We start from the raw sequence: 18903 nt of genomic DNA, 5'->3' as shown, positions 1-18903 counted from the left end.
ACTGGATGCTATATATAAAAAGCCATTCCATAAAAGTACATTCCTCTCACTCTTCTTATCTCTTAACAGAAATCTATCATGGCTTACGGTTGAGAATGGATTACATTCACATATTCTTACGTTTTTCAGAAATGTATTAATGGACCAAAAAACCACAGTATTTCTTTGAACAGGTAGCTCATGTAAGAGACGAACATAACCATATGACTAGACAAGCCAGTTTGGGTGTTTTGGTGGCACCTAAACCAAGAACAAATATTCTTAAATCTTCTATTATCTATAGAGCAGTAATAGGTTGGAAGGTTGGAAGGTTTAAAATCAAGTTAAAAGAACACCTTATGTAAACCATACTGCAGTAACCCTGGGAAAATAATAATTCAAATGTATAATTTGTTGAAAGTGATTTTTGCTATGTTTTTCTTTGCTTTTTATTTGTCCTATGTTTTAATTTCTTATTTTATTTTTATTATATTTATTTTACTATGTTTTATTTTGAGTTAGTGTTTGTAAACAATTGTAAGTATTGCCTTTGTTAAAAGTTTGTCTGTGTAGACTAGAAGACTAGCTTTTGTCAAGGCAAAAGCTAATGGGGATCCTTATAAACAATAAACAATCTCCACTCTCTCTATAGGCGCTGGGCGAGATGACGGAGCTGCTGTCCTCCGGGAGCAACTACAGCAACTACCGGCGCGTGTACGGCGACTGCGGCGGCTTCAAGGTGCCCATCCTGGGCGTGCACCTGAAGGACCTCATCTCGCTGAACGAGGCGCTGCCCGACTACCTGGACGAGGACAAGATCAACCTGGGCAAGCTGCAGCACCTGTACAGCAACATCAGCGACCTGCTGGCCATCCACGGCTGCGCGCCGCCCTTCGAGTCCAACAAGGACCTCCTTCACCTGCTCACTGTGAGTGCCACGCACGGAGACTAGTGGTGGGCAGAGAGTGGACTAAAACTTAAGACGAAAAATCGTCGACTACCTTTTTTCACTGACAAAAAACCTACATACAAACTAAATGAAAACTAAGCCTATGAAAACTATATGGCTAAATATACTGACAATTTCATCAACAAATAAAAACTAGACTATGATGTTAGGAAGGGACTAGTGGACAAGAGATCCAGTATAAGTCATTTTACGCTTGGGTGCATGCTGAAAACAGCAGATCTACAAGCACACAACGCGTCGCACACAACGCGTCGCACACAACGCGTCGTGAGCTTGTAGATCGGCTGTTTTCAGCAAGTGTAAAAACAGTCATTGCGACGCCATCAACGCCCACCAAAATACATTTAGTCGACTAAAACTAGACTAACACTAAAACATTCCAGGTGACTAAAATGTGACTAAATGAAAACTATTGAAGAGACTACAACAAAAACAAAAACAGCACTGGCAGAGAGCGGCTTGAGGTGGTGTTTGTCCACGCTTGGCAGGGTTTTGTGATTGGTCATATAGCCTTGTGGGGCAGTGCAGTGGTTTCATGTCAAGGACCCCCAAATTGGCACTAATTAGCCCCGCGGACCCCCCATTTGAAAAGATATTCCAGGGACCCCCCCCCCCATAAGAGAAGAGAAGAGTTTTACGTCTTGCAGTGATTCTCAACCCGTTTCATTTCAAGGACCCCCAGTTTGACATATATATTAGTCTACAGACCCCCATTTAATGGCATTTCTGTCTCTGGGACCCCAATTATTTTATTGTAAAATCAATGTTAATTTAACTCTGAGAGTGTACAAATGGAACCAAATGGACCCGTTACAGGGTCCGCCTGGGAACGATCAATCTGGAACGCTGCCCAGGGATTATTGACCTTTTGGTTTGAAAGGGTCAAAGGTCTCAAGGCGACGGTGTGGCCAGAATTGAATTTGTTCAGGAAAACATTCGTACTTGCACATCATGTGTACAATTTCACCACATTCTGCCTGTATATGGCAGGGAGTTTTCAACCGATTGTGAACCAGGGACCATACCGACCTTGACTATAAGAATCATTGCAACCTGGGGACCACTGTTGTGTTGCGATGGGATATGGGCTGAGATTACGATGGTCCGCATGGACTTAACTGATATACAGTACTGACTACATGTGGCCCTATACCTGGAGCGTGCCTTAACCAATTTACGTCGAAATAAATAAGTCTTCTGAAAGAATATATATTCAAAGATTTGTGCCGCATTTTCACGATTTTTCTAAAATAGCAGACCTACAAGCTCATAGCGCGCCACCGAGTGGTGCGCTATGAGCTTGTAGATCTGCTATTTTTCAATAGCTAAAGCATAACATGATGCTAACACCAAAAGAGGTTCCCGCCCAAAATGAGTTAACACTTATCCTTGAACTTTTTGGCCATATTTTACTACATCCACACATGATCTTGTAGATCTAACTATTGTATTAATAGTAATTATATATATATATATATATATATATATATATATATATATATATATATAGAGGCACATTTCCTAATAATGATGACTCATGCAGGCAAGCTGGTACACTTCTTTTACTTTCCTCAGACTTTCCCAGTAATTCTGACAACATTGACGCACTTCCAAGGAACAGTGCACAAAAGCTTATTAGTGCACGTGGAAGAAAATACAAAATCTTCACTTTGCTACAAGTAAAAGTACCAAATACTGCAATTTAGAACTACTTCGTTACAAATAAAAGTACGGAATTGAGAATGTACTTAAGTAAAAGCACAGAAGTATCGGCATCAACATGTACTTAAAGTGCAAGTATTCATATTGCAGAATGTCCCATTTCACAAGTTCAGAATGTGTAGAAAATCTATTGAAAATAGCCGATCTACAAGCTCTCAATGCGTCTTCCTATACCATGTCTCTCCTACAATATCTCCCTGTTAGTTTCCTAGTCTGTCTCTCTCAGTTTCCCCACTGTCTGTTTCTACTACCCTGTCTCCCTGTCAGCTACCCTACTGTCGCTCTCTCCTAAACTGTATCCCACTCAGCTCTCCGAGCCTGAATAGATCTCAAAACATACCATTAGAAATAACAAGAGAAGAAAAATAAGTATGTTTTTGGCCAAAGTTTCGCTTTCATTTCCTCAATCACTTGTGAACTTTTGTTTGGTGCACAAATATGTAATTAATCTCCTCCAGGATTGTGTGTGTGTGTGTGTGTGTGTACACAGCTAATCTTACATACTACTAGGCTGACCAGCATCATATTTCTGAATATGTTTCACATCTGTTGTGTATTTATGTTGTGAATTCATAACCACAGATCAATCATCCCACCAGGCTATGGCATATATGGGACTGGAAGTGGCCCATCAGGCAAACTAGCCAATTACATCACTCCTGTCACTCCGCCTGGCTTATCGACACTTTTCCTGGGCTGTGTGTGCTCCAGTTCCTGTTGATTTAATTGGATATCATTGGTCATCTGACCAGTTTCATTGGATCAAATCGACAGGAACTGGAGCACACACAGCCCAGGAAAAGTGTGGATAGGATGTGCTGGCATTAGCCAATCACAGGGCACAATCCAAGGCGGATGCTATGGGCTATAGTTCTAAACATTGCTCCTATGGCTGGAACTATCCCATTGGGATAGAATGAGCACTTCCGCATTCCATTGTTACAATGGGAGTCAACGCTAGTGTCGCCACTCTCTTACTTTATTACTCTGGGTTAGACAAACCTCCTCTCCACCAATAGTTTTCCTATATGATAAAACATAGTTTTAAGAAAGAAATGTCACACACATATTTTTCCAGTGCATATGGCAGGCCTTGTCAAGGTGAATTTAGAGTTGAGTGGGACTGAGCACACTTTAGATCCCATGCGCGGACAGAAGAAAGCTGTGTTTTGCGTCATTTCCGTTTTTTTTAGACAGCTGGTGGATGGAAATGAAGCTCCACCCACGCGGCAGATTGCCACGTCGGCCAGATACCCGGAAAAGCTTGCCCCAGCGGCATTCTGCCGCGAGGGTCGAGCTTCTTTTCCATCCACCAGCTGTCTAAAAAAACGGAAATTACACAAAACACAGCTTCTTCTGTCCGCGCATGGAAGTTCAAGTGTGCCCAGGCTGAATCTATGCATGTAGAAGAAGAAGAAGACAAAGAAGAAGAAGACATTCAGGGAATCTCTTAGTTAAACTAAACTAGAGATTTTCTTGTGCAGTAGTTATGTCTGTATAGCGCATAGGCAAACAGTATACAAGTTCACAACAAAACAACATAAAAAAGAACACCATGTTGTATGTTTCCCATTTAAACACAAGTCTAGTGTCAACTGACCACGCTGCCTTGCATTGCATAAGATTCCCTCGCAGAGGAGAAAAGAAAACAACACTTATATTTCATCAAATGTCTAACCCAAGTGCAGAGTAACAACAAACAAGAATAGTATTTAAGTATTTAATAAAGAATAAGGCAGATCTTACACTGAAGTAGTAGGCAGGAATCAGGCAATTGCAAAATGACAAAGTAGTCAAAACAGGAATCCAGGGACAAGCAACCATGACAACAAACTATGAACTGACAATGAGAGTTTGTGAAGAGTCCAGTTTTATAGGAGCAGGTTGATTGGCAAAGTGTTCACAGGTGGCCTGACGAGGGAGTTGAAGACAGGTGTGTAAATGGGACTGCAGTGTGGTGGAAATGAATGTGGGAGTGGCCATGGTGGAGTCACAGACTGAGGGGGAGAGAGAATGTGACAGAATGGCAGAAATCTGAGAGAAAGATGGAGCAAAGTAGACAATCTGTACATAATGAGTGAGAGAGGACAGAAAGAAGATTGTAGTGGTATAGTGAACCAGTGACGTACCCCCCCCCCCATACAACACAAATGTGTCAAACCATGTGACTCCCATTGGAAATGCATTGCGAGCTTGCATCAGCTATACATCTCATACAACAAGCATACATCAAGTCTGTTGTAAAGGTGTGAGTGAGTCCCTACTGAGCGCCACCTTCATAGTTGACAATTGATTGCAGAAGAGAATGGTTTTGGAGGAACTTCTTAAATGTACGCTCTACTATCCTATGCCTGTCGTTTCCTCAGCTCTCTCTGGACTTGTACTACACGGAGGACGAGATCTACGAGTTGTCTTACACCAAGGAGCCCAGGAACCCTAAGACACAGGTCAGTATATTCACTATATATCAGCTAGAATAATGTCCATTCAAAGTATGTGTGTGTTTTAGCATGTGGTGCAATATTAATATTAGACTATCAGAGCTTTGGTCGTGCAGCACTGACATTCAATGCACATTATACAACAGGTCGTTTCGAGGAAGCAATCTGATTGGTTGAAACGACCTCCTAGCCGTGGATCAAACCAGCACCGTTCACCACCTAATCAAAACAAATAATTCAGCTGCTCTGTTTTCCCTGGTTTCAGAACATCCCACTCCACTGACACATGCCTCCTCTATTTGAGCGACCACATCAAACACGAGGTGGATGCTGGCAAATACTGCGGCATGGTCACGCTGGACCTCCAAAAGGCTTTTGACACTGTGAACCACTCCATACTGGTTAACAAGCTTAAAGCTATTGGTTTTGATAGCACATCAGTGAGCTGGATGCAGTCCTACCTGGAGGGGAGAGAACAGATGGTGGAGGTGAACGGAACACTGCCCCCCCCCCCCCTCCCAGTGAGCTGTGGCGTTCCACAAGGCAGCATACTAGGGCCTTTACTGTTCCTAATATATGTAAACGACATGACATCAGCATGTGACTGCAACTTGTTCATGTTTGCAGATGACTCAGCACTGCTGAGTCATCTCGGAACAAACTGCAGGTTGAAAAGACCCTCAGCTCTGAACTCGGTAGAATCTGCACCTGGCTCGCTGATAAACTATCCTTACACCTGGGAAAAACTGAATCCATTCTCTTCGGATCAAATAGTAATCTCAGCAAGGCAGATGGCTTCTTGGTTAGAGTGGGTGACAATATTATCACACGTAAAGATGAAATTACCTACCTAGGTTCCATCCTGGAGGCCAATCTTTCCGGTGATAAAATGGCCACCAACGTAATCCAAAAAGTCAATCAAAGAACAAGATTCCTTTACAGGATCTCCTCACTGGTCAACAAAAACACCTTGAAGACCTTAACAGGAGCCCTCGTACAAGGTTTCTTTGACTATGCATGCACCTCTTGGTACCACAGCACCTCAAAGGCCCTTAAAACAAGGCTCCAGACTTCCCAAAACAAACTGGTCAGGCTCCTACTTGGCCTCACCCCCCGAACCCACCTCACCCCTGCCCACTTTGACAGGCTGGGATGGCTTAGGGTCGACGACAGTACAGCATCTTGCAATGGGTCTGGTCCACAAGATTCGATACACCACCAAGATACCCATGTACCTGTCTAGATACTTCCTTATAGTGTGGTACGAGGTGTATTTCCGTAGGATTTTTTTGCTAAAAGTGATTTTTTTGCTTTTTTGGCTTTCATAGGGACCAAACTGTCAGAAAATGATGGGGTTCAAATTTTCCCGACCCCCACCCCTTATTTGGGGGGTCATATATTTTGGGACCCACCATAATAGTACGCCAGACAATTAATGTCCGTTTTTCATAATATTAGGGTTGTTTTATAGGTTTTTAAATATTCTGAGTTGATTTCTTACACTTTGAAAGTAGCCAGAATAATCTTTTCTGACTTTTGATTGGGGTCTTTCTTCACCCGGGGCCCCCCGGACTCATCTCAGTACTCATTACATTCCTCGCTCTGCTCCTGTTCCAGAACAATGTCAAATTAGATAATAATTTAAGCATTAAAAGTTTACAAAAATGAGTAGTAGTTAATACCAGGGGTCTTCCACAGGGGGCGGGGACTAGTTTTGCCCCTATTCTTGCACCCATATATGTGATTTGCAAGTATTTCGAATATTATTAGAATATCTTGCGTTTATGTACCTTTGAAAGTACTTTGATAGTTTATTAGTATTCTACCATTATTGTTGACAGATGTTACTGCAGGGAATAAAGGTATTGCAACTTCTCACTTTGGGCATGCAGAACGTGTCCATTTTATTTCACACACTGCACTCACACTAACAACACAACACACACACACACACACACACACACCCCTATCCTCTTAAAGAGCCCATGGTCAATTATGCCTACAATACATTATTTGCAGGATCTATTCATCTTCGTCATCATCATCTTGAATGTCCTCCCTGAGAGTGTTGACACAGTCTCCACCATAGCATTTGCAGAGAGGAGTGCAAGGCAGGTTATTGTTTGAGCAGCTGCACCGTCCCTTGCAACCTGCTTTGCAACCACATTTGATGAGCTCAAGTACTGCCTTTGGAGCAGGGAGGGCAAGACACCTGACTGGAACATACCCTCCACTATCTGAATTCCATCCATTTTGTTCGATTGGTGGAAGCTCAGGGCAATTTGTCAGGTATGAATGACTTATCCCGCATTGTGACGTAGTTGGCACAGAGGATATGTGGTAGCACTGCAGCACGAGTGGGAGGTAGCATCTCACCCTCCAAGTTCTTTGACCGAAATAGTTCCCATCTAGTAATGGCAATGTTGTTGGACCTTTTGGACTGTAAACACGGCATGCAAAATGCTCCAATGGTGAGGAAAGCTTGCCGTTAACAAGCTCAGGAGGAATGGAACCCATTCCAAGGTCCTTGAAGCAGTTAATGGCAGGATCATCATCATCAAGCCTCAAGTAGGCATTGACCCATGTCTTCTTGGAGATTCCAACAAATTTTCCTACCCAGTCAGCACCAGATAAATTGTGTAGGCTGAGGAAAATTGTGTAGGCCCAGGAAGAATGTCATTTTTTGCCCCATCTGACACAAGCGCTGATGAAACCAGACTCTTCAATGGTGTGCTCTTTGAACAGATTGCCTCCACAGTGCAACTCAATCAATTTACATTGCTTGAGAGCATTTTCTCTTGACCTCAATGCAATCTCTCCTGAGAGCTGATAATGTTCTTTCCTTGAAGACCTGGAAGCTTTTGGGAAGCTGAGGTATTGATTCACTAGACCAGAAAGATGAGGTGTGGTAGTGACTAGTCGTAGTAGTCGGTCCAGAGCTGCTTCATCTCTACTGAGTCCAACCATCCCACCATGTCCCTTTAGCTTCTTGATTTCCTGCTCAAGGGCTTGATCTGTGAAGAAATGAGTGAACGGTATCTCTGACTTTGCCACCACAAATTCACCTGACTTCAGTGCGTTCCATGTTTCTGGGTCATCCTGTTCAAGAGCGTTCATTTGGGCAAGATAGACTGGCATCAGTCGAGCATATTTAAGGAGATCACGAGCAAAGAAATACTTGATGAGTTCCTCTAAGGATGACAAGTAGCCCTCCCAGTCACCTGACCGACGGCGACAACAGAAAGACAAAGAGAAAAGAGAAAGACAGCAGCAGCCTGGCTGATCTTGGCTGATCTTTATTTAACAGCAATATTTGCTACACTTGGGTCTGAGGCACCTTACTTTGAAAATAGCTGATCTACAAGCTCAAACTACAACCTTGTAGATCAGCTATTGTTGGCTAAAGTTCTCCTTGGAAAAGGGATGCTATGGTTCAAGTGGTTTAATGTAAAAAAAAAAAAAAAAAAAAAGTTCCTATCCCACAATGATTTGGTGGGCCCCTGTCTAGTAACTCTGAGGACCCCCTAGGGGTCATGGGCCCCCTGTGAAAGACCCCTGGTATTGGCTACTACTATTTTTTATATCAGAGCCCAGCTACAAATACTTTTATGCTTCATTTATGATCTAATTTGACAATATTCTGGAGCAGGAGCAGAGCAAGGAATGTAATGAGAACTTATAGGCCCAGGGGTCAGTCCGGGAGGTCCCAGGTGAGGAAACACCCCTACCAAAAGTCAAAAAAGATTATTTTGACCACTTTAAAAGTTTAAGAAATCAACTCAGAATGTTTTAAAACATACTAAACAATTCTAATATTATGAAAATCGGACATTAACTGGCTGGCATACTGTTCTGGGAGGTCCCAAATAGATGACCCCCCCAGAAACGGGGTGGGGGTCGGGAAAATTTGAACCCCATAATTTTCTCATAGTTTGGACTCTATAGAACCAAGATCTGCAAAAAAAATAAATTTTAGCACAAAAATCCTACGGGAGCTGTTTTTTGACGCCTCGTACCACACTATTAATGTCAACGAAGTCCACACCCACAACACCAGAGGGAGTGCAACAAACCATGTACAACCCAGATTCGGCACAAACAAGGGACTAAAATTATTTTCGCTCCTATGCCACCAAAATGTGGAACGCCCTACCAACAGTCATTAAGACATGTGAATCCCTTGACTCCTTCAAAACCGCTCTCAAAGGGCACCTACGGACGGCTGCAATTCGTGTCTCACCGGGGCGGACCGGAGGTTTTTTCCAAATCACTGAATGCTCTGTTAAACGAATGTCGTAATTCACAATCAAAGAACATAATGAACCTTTCATAACACCCGTCTGTCATACACATCCATTTGTATTTGAGAGAATACTTTGACTAAAGAAAAGAGGACGCACGCACAGCTCGTATAGTCACGATGTTAGAAACTTTAATAAACCAACGTTTCGAAACGTTGGTTTATTAAAGTTCCTATTATCGTGTCTACGTCAGAGTTGCATCTCCTGTGGTCAGCACCTCGCCACTACTGGTGTGCGCTCCTACCTTTCCGTTTGTTCTATTTGAGAGAATACGACATTTGTTATGTATAGAGTTAAACCACTACAGGGTTTCACTTTGTACCATAGCCCCATTTCATTATGGCATTATGCTGTGGCTTGTAGGTAAACTGGTACAAAACCGAAGCGAATAACATTGACCCCGATTGTTGAGAAATCATCAAAGGTGGCCACATCAAAGGGGCATGCGTTATGTTAGCGTGGTGGGTATGTGTATGACGGTCTCATCCAGTGTTGTTTTTGACAGCACATTTAGATTTTTGTTATAGTTTTCACTTAGTTTTAGTCACATTTTAGTCGCCTGGAATGTTTTAGTGTTTAGTCTAGTTTTAGTCGACTAAATATACGATTTTAGTCGAATGTAAAATGTATTTTGGCGGGCCTTGATGCCGTCGTCATGGCTCATTTTACAATTGGTGAAAATAGCCGATCCACAAGCTCACGACACGTCGCAGCGCGACGCGTTGTGAGCTTGTACATCAGTTATTTTCACCATGGAACCAAGTGTAAAATTACTTATACTGGATCTCTTGTCCACTAGTACCTTCCTGACATTTTAGTCTGGTTTTTATTTGTTGACAAAATCATCAATACGTTTAGTCTTAGTCATCATAGCTTAGTTTTCATTTAGTTTGTCGGTGTAAAAAGGTAGTCGATCATTTTTCCGTCATAGTTTTAGTCGACGAAATCAACACTGGTCTCATCATGCCCCCCCCCCCCTCTCTCTCCCCCAGGCTCTGACTCCCATCAAACCAGAGTGGGGCTCTGGGGTCAAACCTGGGGTCAAACCGAGGCTGGACCCCGACACCATCTCCAAACACGTCAAACATCTGGTGGACGTGAGTACGGCCGAGCAGGGGCTTTGAATCCTGCATGGAGGAGGAGCCGTGGCATGGAGGAATGGTCACGCTGAGATTGGCTAATCGGCACACATCTGAAAGGGTGTGTGTGTGTGTGTGTGTGTGTGTGTGTGTGTGCGTGCGTGCGTGTGCGTGCGTGTCAGAGAAACAGCAAACAGGGGACCACCCCCTGTCATTGTTATGTCAATAAAAATGTGGACACATTTTGATGTGCATTAATCAACGTCAGTGATATTCATATATCAAATGTGTTCTGTATTTTGTTACTCTGCTGTCGATCATCTGATCACGGCGCCGCGACAGGCCGTCCCTCCTGTCCTGTCTTGACTGCCAATCCAAGACAAATAATTATATACCTGAGGCAGCAGCACCAAAGACTCAGCCAGGGTATGAGTCATAATAGCCTACAGTGTATATGCACAATAAAATGAACTCCAATAATCTGTCCCGAAAGAATGGCAGACTACTCTCTAACTGCGAATGTGTGCAGTGATGTAAATTGGTTTTCAATGTAATGAGTCCCGGGATGCAGGGATGGTCTTTTAGATGAGTCCCAGGGACATTTTACGAGTCCCACTTCAACGACGTTAGGAGTCATATTTTTGCCTTTTTGCCTTACAAATTGCAGCATTTAACTCCCATTTCATTTTATATGGTACTTATAATGTGGTTATATTATTCATGTAGAAAACAGAAGAAGAAATTATTATTATGACTAAAGCTAGCAAAATAACCTAGAATTAAAAAACAGTACAGTAGTACAGTAGTGCATCCCGTGGATGCAGAGGTCGTTGTTTTATTTTGCATCCCTTAACTATAAACTGTGTTTTGGGATGCAAAATGCACCCTATTTTAATCTCGGTGTGTGCAATCACACCCCAGGATGATTGGGGATGTGTAAGCTGTGACATATCTTCTTCTGTTGACTTTACAACCCTGCCAATGGCCTCACTCTTCTTTTTCTTTCACTTCCTCATTGCTAATAAAGCAGAACCAACTCAGAGTCACCACCTATGTTGTATACTTGGCATTCTGCTGAGTAGTTGTTTTGTCTCCCCCTGTAGTCCATAATGATGAACTACGACCAGAACCAAGACGGTTGCATGGCCCTGGAGGACTTTGAGAAAATAGCAGCCAACTTTCCCTTCTCCTTTTGCACACAAGAAACTGAAAGGTGAGGAATCACAGTCACGCCTCTGGTCTTAAGGTGTATTTTTAGGACTCTCTAAAACATGAATAAATCAACAATGATTGATTGAATGAATGAATGCCTCACTAATCACAATCTCTATTTTTTTGTTATCCTGCTGGTCGTGATGCAAAAAATAATAATAAAACCCTGAAAAAACCCAGCTCAGTGGCCTTGTGGTTAGAGTGTCTGCTATGAGACTGTGTGGTCTCCTACACAGGTTCCTGACCTGCTATGGACTAGCCTGGGCACCATTTCATTTAGGGTATATGATCCTGTCGGGAGCGGATGATATCGTTACGTCATGTTGTAGTATTGTTTTGTAGTCGACAGGCAGGAACAACAGGCGGCAACTTTATTGAGGGAAAAGGAAGGTTCCTTCCTTTTTTCTCAATAAAAGCTACAGGCTACGAGAGCTTTTATTGAGGGAAAACCTTCCTTTTGATTAAATTTGTAAAACTGCAATACAGAAAAAATATTGGTGTCATATAGGCTACTGTACAATCATAAACCAAACATTAGTTCTTTGTATGCATCTGCACACAATATTACAAAAAGAACATGTTGTACTCACTGTACTAAATGCATTCAACATTTTAGAAAAGATCAAACCAACTTACAAGCATATTGCTTTAAGAGCCAAGAAGTTTAACAAATAACACACAAACTTACAGACTTAGCTGTCCAAGGCCTGAGAGAAAGGGTTAACTCAACATGCAGTGAGAGAGCTCTTGACAGTGTGCTGGCTTGAACTGAACTGACTCTGACCAAACTAATCACCTCATTAACTACCCTGGTGAGGCTACCAGGTGAGGAGAGTTACTAATTAGGCAAAGGAACATTGGTCTCCATTACACATACACTGACACGAAAACACGTCATCAGAGCGGAGGGAGGGGCGTCAGCTGCGACTCCGCGGCTCCGCCCACCCCCCAGGGTATGTTGTGATTTGCTCTCGTTCACTGCAATGCAATTTGCGGCATTTCCAAAACAATATTGCGCAGAGTAGCGATTATCTGAAACGTATTTGCAATGCCATACGTTGAAAGATCTGTTGCCCGTGGACAAGGCACGTTACCTCCGCAAGTTAGATATTATCGTCATAGATGTTTGTCCGTATGTGATTAAGGATTGGAAAAAGTTGCATTGGCAGCCATAGAAAATTCTGCCCAGGGTAAATGTCCCGGATGTGACGTTTTTGGGCGTTCCTGTCTTGTTAAAAAACTGGATGTGACGTTTTTGGGCGTTCCTGTCTTGTTTCGTGTCAGTGTATACAAGGCTTAAAGGTAAACTACATAGAAAGTAAACAGCACACTAGCCTGAGCTAACGTGTTAGGTTTCTGGTCTAGAGGGGCGGGTCGCGGCTCAGATTTGCGCACGCCCTGATTGGATCTCATCGATCTGTCCGTCACCCCCGGCCCCTCCTCTCCCCCCTAGTGCAGCGCTACGTCACATCATTTGGAGCGACGCCCACCCGGAAGGGTTGACTCCCACTTTTAGACCAGAGCGGCCAATGCGTTCCTCCAGGCTTTAAATTTTTGTTTTTGCACCAACAAAAATGAAAGCCTGGTACCGAGGCTAACAGCACACTAACCTAGTAATTTTAGTAAGACTTAGTCTTAGTGTTACTTTTAGTAGCAAATTCTGATTTACTGACAACTTTAGTTTTTTTCAACCAAGTTTCATGTTTTAGGTTGTTATGAGAGAAAGTAAAAGATGAGTGTGTTCATTTTTCTTCATTTGCTGCTTTTTTTTGTTTTAGGGATTTTGGCTGTTTTTGACAGGGGGGCATTCGAACATGTGGCTAAATATGTATTTTTTTTGTACAACATTTTATAGCTATTTATTTATTTACTATAGTCTAGACCCCAAGAAATTACATCTGGCCACAAAAGATCACGAGATCTACTGAATGTGTCAAACTGACATATTGAGCCTATGACACACACAGTGCTTCCCCCCAGTAGGCTACCTTCACATTCAATAGATCCTGTGATCTTTTGTGGCCAGATGTAATTTCTTGGGGTCTAGTAGAACTATATAGTAAATAAAAAAAATAAGAAATCGCCATAATATTTTGTAAATAAAGACGTATTTAGCCCCCCGAATGCCCCCACCCCCCTGTCAAAAATCGCTAAAACAAAAGAAATCAGCAAATAAAAAAATATAACACTCATCTTTTATTTTCTCTAATAACAACCTAAAACATGAACCTTGGTTGAAAAAAACGAAAGTTGTCCTTTAAGCTCAGTCTTTGAACAATCCATTGAACTTTAAGCCTGCCTAGGCTACTTAAACTATCTAGTCTTAGCCAACTAAAAAAATAACACTGGCATAAAATTAACTAAAGCATAATTGCTCAGACTCTTCAACAAAGATGGCAGAAAAAAAACACTGAAGTCCTTAAACCAGAAACCTAACAATAAAGGCTCATACAGTCTGGATTTTCGGTGTTTAGGTGACCACCGAACTACAACATGACGTTACGAGTCGCGGTGAAGAGCAAACCACCGCTCCAGCCCTTCTCTCTGTTTTTACTCACCACCGAAAAACCAGACTATGAATAGGCCTTAAACCCTAAGGTAAGTGGGGAACATAGAACCTGGGGAACATAGAACCTGGGGAACGTATTAGGGATGACCCCCTCACAATGTGTCACATCGCGTTGCGCATGTTGTGAGCTGGTAGATCTGCTATATTGGTTCAAATTCCACAGCCCTACTATTAGACCGGAAGCCTCGGAAACCGTTGGCCCCTACTAGGCTACTGATATGGCACGAGCCACGGAGGTGCTAATTATGTCATACTTGATGATACTTTAAGACCTAACAACAAGTGTATTGAATATCTGCCCTCACTCGGCTCCAGTCATCTTGCTTTCCAAAAATGTCCCCCCTCTCCCCCTTCCCCCCCCCCCCCCCACCCAGACAGGGCCAGATCAGTCATGAGGAAATCACCTCTTACTTCATGAGGGGAATGTCCGTGTGTGCAAAGCTGGGCTACAACTTCAACGCCGTGCACAACTTCCATGAGACCACGTACAAGCGGCCGACATTCTGCGACAAGTGCAGAGGCTTTGTGAGTGTATACAGTTTTACTAGTCATCATCTGGGTTTTGAATTGTGTTTCTATCTACTGCCAATGGGCGACTTTAACGACTTAGGCTGTGTTCCAACAGTAAAAAGATTCCCCTCCGTCCACTTCAATGTTATAACCGAAGAATGTAAACCATTTTTTTCTGGTTCTTTTCCCCAGACTTGAGGTTTTTGATCATAACGCTGATGTTCATGGCTCGGTTACAATATTAACGTTTCAGATGACTTATAAAAAAGATTGAGGGGTCGTGAATTTGGGGTCTTCGGGATAAAACTTTCGGCTGAAAATATGTGGCAGAATCTAAAACGCAGCGAGAATCCATTTTTTGCAGTAAGTGAGCATGCTAATCAGGGACGTGCACACAACATAGACATCAAAGCCTTTGATGTCCATGTGATGTCTATGTGCCCCCGAAATCTCCTGAACTTGAACACAGTATTTTGCGTTGAAGCAATTTGTTTCCAAATCCATGTCGTATACACACCGCATCTCTATAGCTAAAGAGTGCTGGGTTTGCGCCCTGAAAATAGCAGATCTGCAAGCTTGTAGATCTGCTTTTGTCAAAATGTGCCCTCTCTAACACCCTCTGCACGTCCCTGATGCTATGTGAATTCTGCCTCCTCTCTTGTAGTTATGGGGAGTCATCAAACAGGGCTACCACTGTAAAGGTAAGCTGTGACAACTTCAACTCTTATGCTTTGTTGTTGACATGGAGTTCACCTTTGGGGGTCGATCCATACCCTAATCTTCACTCTAGTGAGTCTATACCAAATCCCTCCGCAGGAAAATAGCTGATCTACAAGTTCACAACGTGTCGCAATTGTAACACGCTGTTACGAGCTTGTATATCTGCTGTTTTTCAATAGCTAAAGCATAACATAATGCCCAGAATGGGTTAACTGACATGTCACAACGATCATGTCAATCTGAGAACCCATCTGCAAACTAAATAAAGGAAAAACAGCGCCCTCTTTTGTCACAAGAGGCTACAAGCATGTTAAAACCAAGATTAGCATATTAGTTGAACGCTGATGTCTTTGATTAAAAAAGAAAAAAGGCACAGACCTCATTTTGATGTCCTGAATTGGAATCCGTCACAGATTGTTTTCTCTCTACCCCCTCTTTCCTGTCTTGAACGACGAGATAGGCTTATCAGTGAAGGTAGTTTCTAGATTGTATCTCAAAGCATATACATTGCAGTGGTGTAAAGTAACTAAGTACTTTTACTTAAGTACTGTACTTAAGTACAATGTTGAGGTATTTGTACTTTACTTGAGTATTTCCAATTTACAATACTTTTACTTCTACTCCACTACTATCTCAGAGCCAAAATGTATACTTTTACTCCACTGCAATTATTTGAGAACTTTAGTTACTAGTTACTTTGGAGATTTACATTTTGATTAGAAAACATACATTAACCACTTCAACCCTATACATTTCGGCCATTTGAAAATAGCCGATCGGCTTGATCGGGCTATTTTCTTTTTTAATACTGTTTTTATTAGGCATTTTTTTGTATGACAACATCAGAATATTATCGACAATGACAGAGTAGTTCTGTTAAATAAAATGAAAGAAATAACAGGCAATGTAAATGTTCCACATACAATACATAATAAAAAAGACATATAAATGTGATAAACATGAAAAAACAAAAAACAGTTAAACAATGACAAGTGTGAACAGACAAACAAAACAAAGACAACAGGACATACACTCTTGCTCTCAAACTTTCCCAAGATCGGGCTATTTTCAATAGATTTTGTACACATTTTTTAACTTTTACTTTGAGTACTTTAAGTACATTTTGATGCCGACACTTTTGTACTTTTACTCAAGTACATTTTCAACTTTTACTTGTAACAAAGTAGTTCTAAATTGCAGTATTGGTACTTTTACTTAAGTAAAACAATCGAGTAGCTTTATCCACCACTGAATAAAATGTGCAGAATCGTTCCCAAAACGGTGCCTCGTGTCATCACTGATCACTTTCACCCTTGTCTGTCTTGTCTCTCTCTCCGGGTTAAGCCATTCTGACCTGAGATCAGATTCATACGAGGTTTCCACTGGACACACACTGGTCTGATTAACCCATTCTGACCTGAGATCAGATCCTAAAAATGTCAGTCGCTCGCTCGATTTTTCAAAAATAGCAGACCTACAAGCTCGTATCGCGCCACTCGGTGGCGCGATATGAGCTTGTAGATCTGCTATTTTTCAATAGCTAAAGCACGACATGATGCTGACACCAAAATGGGTTCCCTTTCACTTTCACCCTTGTCTGTCTTGTGACTCTTGTCTCTCTCTCTCTCTCTGGGTTAAATCCCTCGCTGCTCAGACTGTGGGGTGAACTGTCACAAACACTGCCGAGATCTGGTGGCAAAGGAGTGCCTGAAGAAGCACAAAGCCTCGGGCGGGTCCTGTCCGTGTACCCCTGCACCGGACTTCAGAACCAAGGGCAACAGCTGGAGTACGTCATTCTTTAATTTGAACCCATTAAGGCTCTGACTTAGAAATGTATGTCTTCTAAATCCTGACAGTTTTCTGAAATACCTCATGTTTCTATATCAGTAGTGCTCCATATTTCACGTCAAGGACCCCAAAAATTATATGTAGTTGGCCACTGACCCCCATCTGAAAATATGTAGTTCAATCCAGGGACTACATATTAAGCAAAGATTTGAGTTAAAAACGTTCGCTCTGAAAGAACATATTCAAATATGTGCGCCACATTTTGACGATTTTTCCAAAATAGCAGACCTACAAGCTTGTAGCGCGCCACTCGGTGGCGCGCTATGAGCTTGTAGATCTGCTATTCTTCAATAGCTAAATTATAACATGTTTAAAACACCAAAAGCACCTAGCGATGGAAAACTCATGTCCAAAACGGTTTAACTTTTCAGGATTTGAAATTCAAAAATAGCATATCTATGTGAGCTTGTAGATCTGCTATTTATCGTGTGACGCTGTAGCATGATCAACTGGGGTGCATTCATTTGTGAAAAAAAAAAAACCCAAAGGTTACGGAGATGAGGGTTCTTTCTGCCCAACTGCAACGATATGGATATAGACGTGGATATACATGTTTGTCTTATACTCGTGAGGCCTTTCTTAGTTTCCATTGACCATTGTGCATTCTTTAGTCTGAAAGCTTTACCACCAACCACCACAAAATGAACCTGTAAGGGTCCCTCGATTTAGGCCTGACGTCGAAATAAAATAAAAGGTATTCTGAAAGAATATATTCAAAGATTTGTGCCGCTTTTTTTTTTTAAACTCACAAAGATCCTGTTGTGGCCGTTTATAGGCTCCTCAGAGGAGGACACCTTCGTCTTCCCCCCCCAGGGCAACTCCGACGGGAAGAACAGCATCAGTGACTGCTCCACTCAGACAGACCCAGGCGTGTGGATGCCGGACAGGAGAGACAGCAGGCGAGGACACCACCACCACTCCCTCCCGGCGGTAAAGGTATAAACTAGTGTAGCCCAGTGGTTATTTCATGCCCTTAGCCTTATTCTTATATTCTAATACATAATACAAGTAATTCTAAAAATTTATGGCTTTAATCAAAGGTTGTCTGTTATAAATAGATCTCTAAATAAATAGGTTTTAGTACAGGACAAACGATGCATGCCGTTCATAGCAGTTAAAGGGTAAAATGCATAGGAGAGACTGTGGAAAAAACCCAATAACGAGGTGCAATGTTAAACAGGTGTGTTCCAGGGTTAATGAGTTTACTGAGCCAAGAGTAAATTAGACAGTTAACCAGGTACTGGAGTTCCTGACAGTTTCCTGAAAAAAACCCATGTTTCTATGTCAGTCGTTCTCAAACATATTCATGTCAAGGACCCCAAATATATATGACATTGGCCGCCGACCCCCCATCTGAAAATATGTTGTTCCAGGGACCCTCCCCGTAGCAAAGATTTGAGTTAAAAACTCTCTCTGAAAGAATAATATATTCAATGATTTCAGGCAAATTTTCACGATTTTTCAAAAATAGCAGACCTACAAGTTCATAGTGCGGCACTCGGTGGCGCGCTATATGAGCTTGTAGATCTGCTATTTTTCAACAGACACCAAA

At 42.2% G+C, this 18903-nt stretch overlaps 1 protein-coding gene across 1 annotated transcript in view; it reads left to right on the top strand.

The window, feature by feature from the left end:
- rasgrp4 (RAS guanyl releasing protein 4) overlaps positions 1 to 18903 on the top strand; it is a 59756-nt gene that overhangs the window by 39494 nt on the left and 1359 nt on the right. Inside the window, exons 9-16 of the mRNA XM_083772763.1 lie at positions 632 to 907; positions 5038 to 5118; positions 10406 to 10510; positions 11596 to 11705; positions 14648 to 14798; positions 15448 to 15484; positions 17158 to 17289; positions 18127 to 18287. Of these exons, the coding sequence (XP_083628889.1) occupies positions 632 to 907; positions 5038 to 5118; positions 10406 to 10510; positions 11596 to 11705; positions 14648 to 14798; positions 15448 to 15484; positions 17158 to 17289; positions 18127 to 18287 (1053 nt within the window). The remainder of the gene's footprint in view (positions 1 to 631; positions 908 to 5037; positions 5119 to 10405; positions 10511 to 11595; positions 11706 to 14647; positions 14799 to 15447; positions 15485 to 17157; positions 17290 to 18126; positions 18288 to 18903) is intronic.

Source organism: Protomyctophum parallelum, assembly GCF_964188405.1.
Source record: "Protomyctophum parallelum genome assembly, chromosome: 9".
In the NCBI taxonomy this organism is placed as follows: domain Eukaryota; kingdom Metazoa; phylum Chordata; class Actinopteri; order Myctophiformes; family Myctophidae; genus Protomyctophum; species Protomyctophum parallelum.
This window is presented reverse-complemented; position numbering and strand designations above follow the sequence as displayed.